Source organism: Aplidium turbinatum, chromosome 11, assembly GCF_918807975.1.
Source record: "Aplidium turbinatum chromosome 11, kaAplTurb1.1, whole genome shotgun sequence".
Classification (NCBI taxonomy): Eukaryota; Metazoa; Chordata; class Ascidiacea; order Aplousobranchia; family Polyclinidae; genus Aplidium; species Aplidium turbinatum.
This window is the reverse complement of record NC_137482.1, coordinates 25,028,614-25,042,503: the sequence shown is the minus strand read 5'-3', so window position 1 is coordinate 25,042,503 and position 13,890 is coordinate 25,028,614. Positions and strand designations below refer to the sequence as shown.

At 37.9% G+C, this 13,890-nt stretch overlaps 1 protein-coding gene across 1 annotated transcript in view; it reads left to right on the top strand.

Moving 5' to 3' along the window:
* Nucleotides 1–2,852: 2,852 nt before the first annotated feature.
* The window catches only part of LOC145780355 (arf-GAP with Rho-GAP domain, ANK repeat and PH domain-containing protein 1-like), a 72,576-nt gene continuing 61,538 nt past the window's right edge, over nucleotides 2,853–13,890 (top strand). The window contains exons 1-3 of the mRNA XM_082592056.1: nucleotides 2,853–3,018; nucleotides 3,260–4,432; nucleotides 8,530–9,014. Of these exons, the coding sequence (XP_082448182.1) occupies nucleotides 2,853–3,018; nucleotides 3,260–4,432; nucleotides 8,530–9,014 (1,824 nt within the window). The remainder of the gene's footprint in view (nucleotides 3,019–3,259; nucleotides 4,433–8,529; nucleotides 9,015–13,890) is intronic.

Genomic DNA, 13,890 nt, shown 5'->3' with positions numbered 1-13,890 from the left:
ATAAGCTGTTTTTCTATGTTTTCTTGTTGCTAATTCCTTCGTTGAATTCACTTGTTGAATTTTTCCATTGGAAATGACAAAAATTACTGCATTTTCTGAGTAAATTGCGGGCCCCCTAATTTGCGGGCCCTGTGCGATCGCACGGTTCGCACACCTCAAAGACCGGCACTGCCAATCAGCAATGCATTGGTTGAGCGAGCCTTTTCGAGAGTTTCTGCAATCAAAACCAAACTGCGAAATCGTATGGGACTTCAACTTTTGTCAGCGATTTTGAGGATCAGAACTCTGCTGCAACAATTGGAAAAATGCTGTTTGATCCCCGGTCTTCAGTGCTGAAGTATAACAGCTCTATTTATGAAAATGAAGCTTCAGCAGTTGATGATAGAATTTTGTCGGGTCTTGGTTCTTAGTAGTTCGTCTGAGTTGACAGGCTTATGCTATGCGTTAGCATCTACTATAGAACCATTTGTATCTTGAATTTGAAAATAGGAATTTGTAGGAAGTCTGTATAGCATTGTCCCGTCTAAGTTTTTTTCTATTGAACAATGCTTGATTCAATATTGAACATTCTACTTCTTGTATGTTGTAACTGTGTATGCATTTTGTATCTACACAATCAGCATGATGGACAAAGATGTTGCTTTATCCATGACTCTTGGGGGCATGCCCCAAAACCCCCTTAGAAAGCTTGCGCCTTCGTCGCTCGATCGTCGACGTCGCGACGGCAAATTGGGCTACTGTTAAATCGCTTTGGCGCATTTTTGGGCTCTTTTTTTTCAAAAAATCTGGCAACACTGCTGCTCATTAACATCAATCACGCTCAATTTAGGTGAAATGTTTGAGGTGACTTTAAAATATTGGGATTTTTGCTTGGCCTCCACAGTGGTTACTCTTGCGTTTTTGTGCTTGTGGAGTAGTGGGACTGACGGTGAGCAAGATGAGAAAATTTATTTGCCAACACAGAAAAACTAACTCCAGAAATGCACGTTACTAGGGAGCCTATTCTAAGCAGGGGAAAACATTTACTGCAATCACTTCATATCAACTGAGGTCTGGTGAAACAGTTTGTCAAAGCTTTCGATTTTCAGACAAGTTTTTCAAGAAATCGGCTGAATGTTGCTCAGACTATCAGTTGGCCAAATAAAAGGAGGAATATTTGTGGGTTTCCAGATAAGCATAATGCCAGAGCTTGGAAGAAAGAATGAATGAAACAGAAACAGAAGAGTGGCAAGTATCTCAAAGCGTGGTTGACGGAGTTTTGATAAATAAAAGGGACCGAAATACAAAGAGTTGGTGGAAAAATTAGTTTAATGATGCCAGAACATGGGTTGTCTCAATTGTTTCATGTCTGAAAGACTTTTTTATGTTCTCATCTGCATGTTTTTCAAGAGAATTTTGGTGACTTCAGTGAGAAGCATGGTGAGAGATTTCACCAAGATATTGAGTCAATGAATAAACGATATTATAAAAGTTGCTGGGACGATGCAATGCTGGGACGATGCAATGCTGGGACACCACATTTTGTCTTTGATAAAGCCAAACAGGAGCAGTCATACAAGAAAAACTCGCTCAAAAGTAAATTTTTGAATGACACTCACTATTTGCAAAACTATGTTTTTGTTCTATAAACTAAACGGACTTTGATGTCGAGTTGAAATTTACTGCAAGAGTCTAACACAATTTCCTACTTACAGCTACATCAGATGAAACAAAAGTCGAATATTTTAAAAAGTATCGATGGTGTGAACAAAATAACTAGACTTTTGAACTCAGCACCCAAAAATACATAAAGGAGCATCAAAAAAGTAGCTAAACAAAAATTGTGTTTAATAGTGTTACTGACGACAAACACGGTTCTTTCAAAAACTTCTAGTTTGCTTTGGTTGGTAGTTTACTTAAGTGTACTCAGTGCAAAAGAAGATTTCTGTTTCAGCTCATTTTAACATGTTGAAAGAACATTTAGAAAATGTGGACTCGTTGTGTAATTCGGACCACATCAAGCTAAATGGAATAAGTAAATTTTTGATCGTTTTGATTAATTTTTTCAAAACAAAATTTTCCCTGTGTATGCATATTTGTTGTGTTCTCATAAATGCCAAAAAAAGAAATGATTGGACATGTCGTTTTAAAGTTATCAAGTTTTTTTTCTTCAGTGGTTTAAGTTACATAGGTCAACCATGGCCACCTGGAGATGCGGCCTGATTTGTCAGATTTTGATTACAGCTACTGCTAGTGTTTGACTGACATATTCTGAGATTGTTTTACTTTTTGCTGTCTCCTAATGATATACAAGCTTTTTGTTGCCTTGGGGAAGCAGTTAGTAGCAAATGAGAAAAAGTAAGTTGAAAAACGCTGAATCAGACTGTTATTGAGAAATTAACAGTCTGACTGAAATCTTCGAAATCAAATTTTCATTGTTTTTTAACATCTGAGAATGTTAAAACCTATTGTGTCATCTGGGAAAAACAGTAAAGAAAGCGTAAAAATATAATTTTTAGAAAAATTCATTTAAACATTCGCCAAAAGTTAGCAAAATCTAGAAATTTCTGCAAAATGTGACAAATTAGGCCGTATCTTTAGGTAGCCATGGGTCAACCTAGCTTAACATTATAAAATTAACTTTGTCTGTGTCCGCTGTGCAGCCTTGCTTACGTCACAAACAACATCTTTCGGATTTGGTCGTCATCGTATTCACAAATCATTCACTTGTTTGAAATGGTAGTTTTAAGTTAAGCTCGTTTCACATTTGAAAATGTAAATAAAATATTCTATAGCTTCGAATCATGAAACCTTCTATGCAGCTGACTAATTACAACGCCATGCAATTGTAAAAACTATCTGGAATATTTCAAATGTCGGTCACTTCAGCTCAAGACGAAAATATTAAATCCTTCTTGGAAAAACTGAAACTAGCGGATAAATACACGGAAGTATTCGTATCAAACGGATACCTTACTGTTGAGGATTGTTACGGAATTACAGAAGAAACGTTGAAAGGAATTGGCATAACTTTGCCAGGTGATATATTCCAACGATTTAATGATTTGTCATTTTAAATACCTGCATTGGAAGGAAAAAATATTTCTTAATTAAAATCACACACCATTAACTATTAGACACACCACTAAGGTTCTAAGTCTAATATTTAGGGCTGTATTTGCAAGTGAATAAAGTAGCCTAGTTCATAAAAACAATCCACTGTTACTTTTCGTGAATCGTGATAGTTCGAGATTAGTTTTTCAATTTTCTATCTTTTCAGGTCATTACAGACGTATCCTCAGCAAACTTCCAGGATGCAAAGTGAAAAAGCCACCCAGAGCTCAAAGGAACTCCAGCATTGACAACGACGGTTCGGTAGAAACTCTCGTGAAATCTGTAGATCCTCTTCATGTTGACGTCTTCGAAGCTGAAGATGCTTACGCAATTGAGTCTCCTCTTCCGGTAGTTCAGAAGAAGAAAGAGTTTCGAGAAGAGATCGGAGACAATCGTGTTCACAGTGTATCTTCTCAGCAATTTCTCTCTCGAAGTGTCACAAGTACAGAGGCGTTAGTGAAGGCCTCTCGATCCTCTGATTACAACGAAGAGGACAGAATTTCCCCTTCTCTACAAGTTGAGATTACAAACCATTTAGATAAAACTGAGCCTATTGATTATGACGACATAACCAAGGCCATGCCAACGTGTCACTCTCCAAACTCTATCAGCAAAGCATTGAATTTAATTCTCAAAGAATCATCGGGAGTAAGTTCAAGCAACGATGACAGCGAAGTGTATGAAGACGCCTTAGAAAACAACACTTCAATTACATCTGAAATCAGTGCCAAAAACTTACCTCTCCCATCTCCTCCAACTCTTGTTCTTCATGGAAATGATGATGAAGAAGCGTTCCCCTCTCCTCCCCCCCACCCAAGCACAGGATTCTGGGATGATGAACCTTCCGCTGTAGATGTGAGTGACTACGATCGTCTCAGCATCTCGAGAAGTGGAGCGACAAACTTTACAAGCAAGGAGATGTTAAGCAAGACCTCAGCTGCTGACGACCCATATGACACATTGGCCACTTCGTCTTCCCGACAACAGGTTATTCCTCGACGTGAAATTCCCTCTGAAGATCCGTGTCCAAACCTTCAGGTGGCGCCACAGAGAATGCCTGCCTACGAAGAGATCGAACTGGCCTCCCGCAAAGAAGATGTGTATGACGTTCCCACGCATCACAACGCGATTGCAGCAACAACAGACAGCAGCGGTTTTGAGGTGCAGGCGTTGGTGAAAGCTAGTCTGACGTCAGCAGGAAATTTACCCATGGTCATTAAAGCAGCGGATTGTAACACGGTGACGTCACAAACGGATCATGTTAGCTACAAAGTTTCGACACCCCCTGGCGCCAGTGCAAGCACGTCATCAGAAATCTACGATGTAGCAGTGAACGTTGGTAAGCGACGCTTAGCGTATCTATTTGTTACATACTCGCTGAAGCACATTGCTCGTCGCTTTGTGACATGGTGGATAAGCAAAGTAACATGTATTGCATTCAGGGGCGTACGCAAGGAGGGGCATTGCGCCGTGCCTCCTTTAAAAAATATTGTTTTTTAAACATTGTTGTATTTGTGCAGTGCAAACATGTTATTGTTTGAGAGTGGACTAAGGTAGGAGGATGGTATAAACTCCCTCCCGTATCCTCGGGCCGGAGGGAGGGCTGTCTAGGAGCCCACTCATTTCGGTTGGATAAAGGTTTTTTGGCTATTTAAAGTGAAAAAATGGCAGAAGCTCGATTTTCAATTGCAATATTCATTAATACATCACGCAGTAAGGTCGTAGCCTGTTTGCCGCTTCCTGTACCTCCTGTTAGGAGGTCTACCTCTGTTTATGAGCTCACCCATAGGCTATTTATATTTAGCTGGTATAGCGTTTTCAGCTCTTTGAAATAATTAATGTGACAATACTGCTACAAGAACTCGACATTTTATAGCTTAGGTTGCATCAATAGGTTTTTTATTGTTGATCATCATTTGGAATGACTGTTTTAAATCAGCGAAACCAGTAAATCGATACTATTTTGTTGGAGTTTACACAAAAAATGTCTGGTTGGGTTTAAATCTGTTTTCTCGGATTGACAAAGCCTCTGATAGGTTATTCCTGGTAGTTTCGCATACTTGTAGAGCAGGGGTCGGCAAACTTTCTGTACTACTGGGCCAAATCTACAAACTTCCGGTAACGTGCGGGCCGCATAAATTTCAACCTATAAACAATCGCCACATTATCCTTAAAATCATGGCGCACCTGCAACTCTCATTCTGATTTCTGAATAGTGCATTCTGAAAAGTGCTCATCCCAACTGAATACTGTGGAAAGTTACTGCATAAATCAGTTTCGCTTCTCTTACGTCATAATTACCAGAGCCGGATTAACTATAGTAGCAGATGTAGCACCTGCTACGGGACCCGCGCTTCACAAGGCCCCACGCTTCACAAGGCCCCGCGCTTGGTAAGCAAACATCTTTTTAGCAAAAAAACTGTCGAACATGGTTGGTAAGTAATTTTTGGCTTGCAAACTGGAATGGCATGGGAGAATATTATAGTTGTAGGATTAAATTACTTAGTCCCAACGTCTTATCCCTTCCTAATTATTGTAAACTTTAAAAGCCAGTAATTTCCGCTGGAGGCAACTGCCTGATCAAGTGCCACGAGCCCACGATACTAAGATTATTCGACTGTACTGTACAGTGTACACCAGTGAGAAGAGTATCAATCTTGCCGATTGCCTTGGACAAGATCCCTACAGACTTTTAGAGAACAATTCGCTAAGTTTGAGTCAGTGGCGCAGAAGCTGACTCAAGTGCTGGATTACCGACCAACAAGCACAAGAAGAATTCTCCAAAATCGAACGCACGATGAGAATGTAGGCAGTGGCCGGTCAGTTGTAGATGCAATGGATATCAACTAAAGACAGATTCCCGGTGGAAGATTTCCTTGCAGCATTGGACAGCCTACAATCTGCGCTGGAGCCACCTCGCAAGGCATACACCAATTCCTAAAGCACATTGCTATTAATTGCTCCTCTCCAGAACTCAACTAGTTCACTTCGATTGAAGAAAACAATATTGACACCACGTTTTCTAACATTGACAATTTGTTACGCATTTATCTATGTGTGATGGTAAGTTGGTAACTAATTGTAGTGGAGAGAGATCATTTTCATAAATTGAAGTTGATTAAAAGCTAGCCTATCTGCGAAACACGATGGGGCAAGAGCGGCTACACTATAATAAAAAAATATCAAATCTATAAAATATTCAATTACTTCCCAGTCATTATCTGTAGGCTACATCAAATCAATCTGCTACAGGCCGCGCACTTGGTTAATCCGGCACTGATAATTACACATAATCAATGAGTGCTTTCGCTTGCGTCATTCCTCGACAGTGCGGTAGCCTACATAATTTTGAGTAACGTCAGACCATAATTTTGAGAGATTTTGTAGCGTACATGGGAGTTACCGAGTAAATGTCGGGACACATGTTAATAGAGCTTTTTGTTATGATATAAAATAAATTCATGCGTAGATAATGATGAAACTTTAGTTTATGCACTAAAAGTAAGATCGTTCGAGGGCCGCAAAAAGTTTGTCCGCGGGCCGCAGTTTGCCGACCCCTGTTGTAGAGGAATGAACCACTGACGCAGGGACGGTCACCGAGTTTGACAAAGTGAAGTTTGTTTATTGTTCTCGGGGAATTATTATATCTACTAGGTTCCGCTGCATGGAGAGCAGTCCTAAAGTGCGTTGCTCAAGTGCACACCCCGAGAGTCGGGCGCTTCACTGAGTTATTATAACTCAAAATTATAATTCAATCCGTAAATACAGAGTCAGACGCAAAGACCTTTAGAGTTTATATTTGACCAACAGATAGTCTAGGTTGCTTTAAATCTTGGTCAAACTGTAAAGTGGCATTAGGCTACTCTTAATGAATAAATGTTAAATTATATTGAACGCTCCCCACCCCGAGTAACAAAATCCTATGCACGCCACCAAACATACCCGCATCACGAGTGGTTCACTGTGTAAGCTAACTACGTCGTCTACGTAGATCATTGTATGCGACGTCAAGAGTTTTACGTCATATTGTTGGTTTTCAATACAAAATCCATCCAAATTGGTAATCTTGCTGCTAAAAGCTGAACAATTATCGTGAATGTAAGCTGAGTATATTAAGCTAATCTTATACAATATAACTTACTAGCAGAGATGGGCGTGATCTTGATCTTCAAGATCACTTTTTTTTTGGTGACCTTGATCTAAGATCACTTTTTTTGCGTGATTTTGATCTTGAAGAACAATAAGATCAAGATTACTTAAAAATTGAATTTTACTTCCTAGATAGAGGCATTTTTTTAGAACTCGTACTGTACAAAGTAGTTAGTGGCAACTACTAACATTAAGCCACTGTTAATATGATATGTGTCCAACAAAAGACGATTTAAAGTCTCCATCAAATCTGGTCAGTGTTGCCATTTCAAAATTGAAAAAGTTTTCTGTGTTGGTCATAATAAAGAAGTCAACTTCCGTGTACTTTCTGTTGACGTATAATAAAAAATGATTTAACTTTTTTCACAATTTCCATGTGTGAATTTTAAAGAAATGTTTGCTTTCATTGACCCAATTTTAGATGTTTTAAAAGTCTAGAATGGCGGTGTTAAAAAATCTGGACTCTAGCCGACTTTGGTCATGTAAAGTGGTTTATTGCAGCAAATCAACCAGACCAAGACTTGTTTAGGGTCTGAGTATGGAGCGGTTTGTCTGACCGCAAACCTCTGAACTTGTTTGATAGCAGACAACAGTATCAAGATTGCCAGATAGGTAAATGGTGCAATAAACACTGACATAATACAGTGAAAGTTAATACTACTTGATAACACGTATAAAAACTCCCACAGGAACCAGACAAAAATTTGGTAAAAAATGATGCAGTTCAAAGTTTATTTTTATTTATTTATTATAAATAAAAAGTATAAAACTAGTTGCAAATTTTGCGACTTTTTCAGTAGGCCTGTATATACTGTAATTAACCTCAGCCTTGGGTGTGACGTTGCGATTCTACGCAAACTACGTCAGCAATTGATAGGCCTAATAGCAACAGTCACTAACTTATTACAATTCTTAGGCCAGTGATCGAGTAGTTAAAGGTAAAAGTTAGCAATAGGCTACCATCTATATACCTTTACCCAGGTTGCTTATAATAATTATTTTTTGCAACATCATTGATCAAAAACTTTATTTTTTTTCAAGTAGGCCTACACTAAAAGTGATCTTGAAAGTGATCTTGATCTTCAAGATCACGCATTCTTGGTGATCTTGCCCATCTCTGCTTACAAGTAAATTATCATTTGCAAATGGGCGTTTTTTAATTCGTTTCGATTCAAAAAGTATTACGAATTGTGTCCTCCTTGAGAAAATCCTGCGTACGCCGTTGATTGCCTCAATGCTTTTTCATGTTTATTGTTTTAACTGACAATAGCCTAACATGCTTTGTAGAAGCTGCTGTGGATGATTCAGGAGAAAACGTTTATGACGTGTGCACAAACGACGAAAAGGCGGGGAAAGGGTCGGATTGTTCGACTGAAATACTCTCCAATCAACCAAATCTGTCGATTCTGCAACGTTCGTCTGGATCCTTGCCTGGGAACAGCATCAATCCCAGACTGAATCGAACACAAATTCTCGCTCGTCGTCGAGAACGCGATTCTTCGATACAATCGTGCGACTCCAATTTGTCGGATCACTCGTCGGAAGCAGACACTCACGTGACAGGCGACGATCTCGAAGCCAAGGACGAGGTTGTCCAGCAATCCACTAGGCTAGATAATGCCAAGGATATTATGACGGAACAAAGAAATAAGCGAACCAACACAAGCGGCAATTTCATGTTGAAAAAGACCAGATTAAGGCTAGGAGGAAACAAAAAAACGACACGGCCTTTCTCTGCGATTGTGGATAGCTCTAGATTGGGTCTAAACAAGGTAAGTTTTCTTGGTCTGTAACTGAAGCAATAACTCCCCCCCTCCCCCCGATAGCTCAGTTGGTTAGCTCGTGACTTCGTTAAAGTTGCTTCAAGATTAAGCTGGCGCGACTCTCGGGGTGTGCGCTTGAGCAACGCATTCTAAGGACTGCTCTCCATTTAGCGGCACCTAATGGATGGAATATTTTCCAGGCAACAACACTTCAACAATTGGAAACTTCACTTTGTCAATCTCGGTAACCGGCCCTATGTGTCAAGAGCCTCTACATTCTACAAGTATGCGAAACAACCAGGAATAACCTATCAAGGCTTTGTCGGTCCGAGGATATACATTCAAAAACCAAACCATATTTTTGCGAAAGAGAAATGTCTTATTTGTCTTCAAGCACGAAACAGAAATGAGTACAAATACACAAATAGAGTTGCAATTACAGAAAAACTCAACTGGCTAAGCTATGCGCTACCTAAGGTTTAATGTCAGATGGTCTAACGCTAACAATGATTAGGCGCAATACCGCAATACTTATTCAAATAGCGGAAGAATTACACATATATTGCAGGAATAACCTTGCAGTTTACTAGTCTATTGGTGCCGCCTGTTATCGTTACAGCAATATATAATTTTATATCAAATTGAATAATAGTTATCACATCAGTACATTTGGCTGCACGAAATGTGAACATGAGTAAACAAACCGGCACTTAAGTTTTTATGCGACTACATCATCAATCACGCAAACGTCATCATATGTGAAATGACGTCATCATATGATTCCTGTGAAAGTTCACAAATTTCGATAAAAGAAATTAAACAGCTGATTGCTTAGGAGCCTTAGGACTATTTCGCAAACATAGAATCTTGGAGTCATTGTAAATCATCATCATCATTACGTTCCTTCCTCGTATTGAGGGTTGGATACAATGCGTCATTGTTCTCGACCATGAGCTGTTCGTACTGCATTTTCATAAGTTAATTTAGTTTAATTTAGTGACGTTTGATGTCCAAATCATTCTTGGTCTACCTTTGTTTCTTTTACCGTTTATCTTCCCTTCTACTAATGATCTTTGTAACGAGTTTTGCCTTGTGTGTCCAAAATACTTTAATTTTCTTCTTTTGACTATTTGTAAGAGATTTTTGCTTGAATTAAATTTGGATAACACTTCATCATTAGTGATCTTTTGTTTCCATGAAATTTTTAACATTTGCCTGTATGACCAGAGCTCGAAGGCATCGATCCGTTTTTTTATTTTTTGTGATAGGCTACTGTCCAAGTTTCAGAGTTGTATAAAAGAGTTGACCAGACATAGCATTTTAATATTCTTTGACGAATTGATAAATTTAAACTTTGCTTGATTAAAACATTTTTCATTTTTCCAAATATAGTTCTTGCAATTTTTATCCGCCTTAGAATTTTATGTTCACACCTCCCATCTTCAGTTATTAAATGTCTAAGATAAGAAAAAAGATTTAACTTTTTATATATTTTGATTGTCAATTATAATTTGGAGTACTGAAGTGTCTGGTGATTTTGAGATTATCATTAATTTAGTCTTTTTAGCGTTAATTTTCATATTAAATTCTTTTCCAATTGAGTTAACATTGTCCAATATTTCTTGAAGACCTTCTTGTGATTCAGCCAAAAGAACAGTATCATCAGCATAGCGTAAGTTTGTTATGTTCAAGCCGCCAACATATACCCCTTTCATATCATCAATGCGTCGAAAAATTATTTCTGTATACAGATTAAAAAGACATGGAGAGAGTACACATCCTTGGCGTACTCCACGCTTGATATCAATTTCTTTAGACAAATCTTTTTCCATGCAAATAAATGCTTTTTGATTCCAGTATAAATTGATAATAAAACGTAAGTCTTTGCCATTCATACCAATATTGGCCAAACAGTGAATCAGTTTCTCATGGTTAACTCTATCAAATGCTTTCTCATAATCAATGAAACATGCATATTGCATATACATCTTTATTTACTGCATTGTAAATCTCACAAATCGTTCTGAAATTAAGTATACCCTTTCGTGTTCCTTTACCAGTCATAAATCCACTTGGAGTCATGCTAACCTCATTCTCAATAGTTTTACGATTTCTTAACAAAATTATTTTCAACAAAATTTTCAATACATGACTGATCAAACTCAATGTTCTAAAGTCACTGCAGTTCTTTGCTTTGGATTTCTTTGGTAGTCTGACAAAAACAGTTTCATTCATTTCTTCAGGTATAAATCCAGTCATATAAATTTCATTACATAATTTGTGTATACGTTTGACACTTGCGCCATTGAGTGCTTTTAGCATTTTTGGATAAATGTTATCTTTTCCTGCAGCTTTATTCCATTTCAGATCTTGAATGGCTTTCTCAACTTCAGACACCAATATTTCTTCTACTTCATTGTTGGTAATTTCAGGCATACATGTTCTATCATCATCATATAATTCTGTTACATACTCTTCCCATCTACTCTTTATTTCCTCTTCCTCAAATAATAATTTTCCTCCTCTATCCATGATGCAACTGTTTGCTTGTTCAGCTTTCTTCAAACATGTTAGCTGTTTAACTTTGTTGTGTAATTCAAGTGACTTATGAGATGTTTCTAGTTGTTCTATTTCACTGCATTGATTTTCCCACCACCTTTGTTTAGCATCTTTGCATAATTGGGATATTTCCTTATTTAAAGCTTTATATTTCTTGTGATTAACTAATTTGTTTTTCTTTCTCTGTTGCATTAAGTCAAGTATCTTTTCCGTAATCCAAGGCTGCCTAATCGATCACTGGGTAGAGGCAATTATCGTAAAGTTTCTTGCCCAGAGAAACACAGCAAGTGCGGGTGGCTGGAGTCGAACATGCAGGCTCTCGACTGCAAGCCCAACGCGCTAACAACGCCCTAACCAATATTTTTCCTCTTTGATGGTAGAATGTCAGTAGCTGCATCATTTAAGGTTTCTTTAATTTCATTCCAACTTCTATCAATAGTTTCTTGTGTAATTACTGGAGGAATTTCTGTTTGCTGTAATAATTCAAACTTATTGTCTACTGTAATACTGAATTTCTCTCGATATTGTTCATTTTTAAGCATGTTCATGTCCATATGTTCTGACATATTTGTTCTTTTCACTCTTTTTAACTTTATTTGGATTTTCATAACAACTGGATTGTGGTCAGACATTATGTCACATCCTGGATACCTTTTAACTTGTTTTACTGCATTTCTGAACCTCTGGTTAATCATAACATAGTCCAGTCATAGTATCATTGTAAAACCAGTGTTTATATATTGCAGTATATCTTCAAAAATATTCAATGGTTTGTTTAAAATATTTATATGTTGTCTATAAAAATTTTTAAAGCAAGCTTGATCGATTTGCTTCTTACATCTACCATCTATGACTTTGTGTGTTGCATCTTTATTGCCTTGTGTTGCGATATCCTATGACTACCTCTGTCAGCTACATTTGGGCTGATTGTTTGCAACGTCGCATTCTAGCAAACCTGTTAGATGAGCAGTAGCACGCTACTGGCGCCGCTACATTTTTGTAAGAGTAGCAGCGCTACTTTTTGTCAATGTAGCGTTAATGGAGAGGCGCTCCATTTCTTTCAGTCACATTCCCACTACCCGCTACTTTCCAATTAAAGTCACAAAAATGACTCGTTTTTGGAGATTTTTTATGGAAACAATGCGTGAAAAAATCAAAACAGAAATCATCCGACTATTGCGGGAAACATCAAGCCACGTTGATACCGACAAGAGTGACACCAACACCAGTCACGAGTCCGAGGATGAAATTTTTAGTGTGTTGGTGCCATCGCATGAAACGTCGTACGAAAAGTAAGGTCAATCGTGGAGCCTTATTTTTCAGACAGAAGCAAGTCCTTGAGCTGCCGTGATTTGGCAGAACCTAGTATCCGCCGTTTTCGAGATAAACGACTTTTTGTATTTATAGCTGTAAAATTACCAAGGTAAAGCACTCGAAGTTGACTTTTATAAGGCTGGAACGGACAACCAAACAAATTTTTAAGAAGAAAATTTGAGCCAGGTTTTTGTTTGTTTATTAAAACATGGCGTATATTTGGTTTTGCCAGATAACTAGTTATAAAAAAATGTATTAGGTTTGTATGATAAAATCTAATATATACTCTCCAGGTTGACTTTAACCGCCTTATTGGCTTATTTAATGTTATGCTTTTGTATGATAAAACCTAATATAAGCTAAATGTTGGCTTTGTAGCCTAAGCATAAATCAAACCTAAAGTACCGGTAAGCCTCTGGATTTCTCCCAAAACTGTGTATCATTTTTTTTGTATCAACTGTAATCTGTAGATAACTTTGCTGATATCACAGAACCTTGCTAGGTTAAAGGCTATCGCCGATTTAAAATCAGTTGCTGATAGCCTACTTGATAACCATGCCTTCATTTAAGGCTACCGTACTACATTGACTACACAGCTTCTGGTACGGTTGATTAAAAATGACCAAACACACCGAGTAGCGTACTCCCGGGCCTCTGCTTTAAAATCTTAATCGTGTGCAAGCTAAGTTATTTAGCGTATCGTAAAGTCAACTAAGCCATCAGTACACCAGTAGGCTACGAAAAATCAAACTGATCGGCAAGACCTAAATGATACGGCATTTAATGAAAAGAAAAGCTAGTGTGTTCGGACGGACATTTTTAGGCTAGCCTACATAATTAAGCTTACTTAGTGCTTAACAACATTTTAGCCCAGTCTACTTTATCGAACGCTTTTAAATCCGCTTCATGCAACTCAAGAGATGTAAGATGTGGTGAAGTAGCCTGTTGCAATGTTGTTAAAGGCATATTAAATGAAATTTTTAAACAGGAATTAAGCATTAAAATGCGTAAA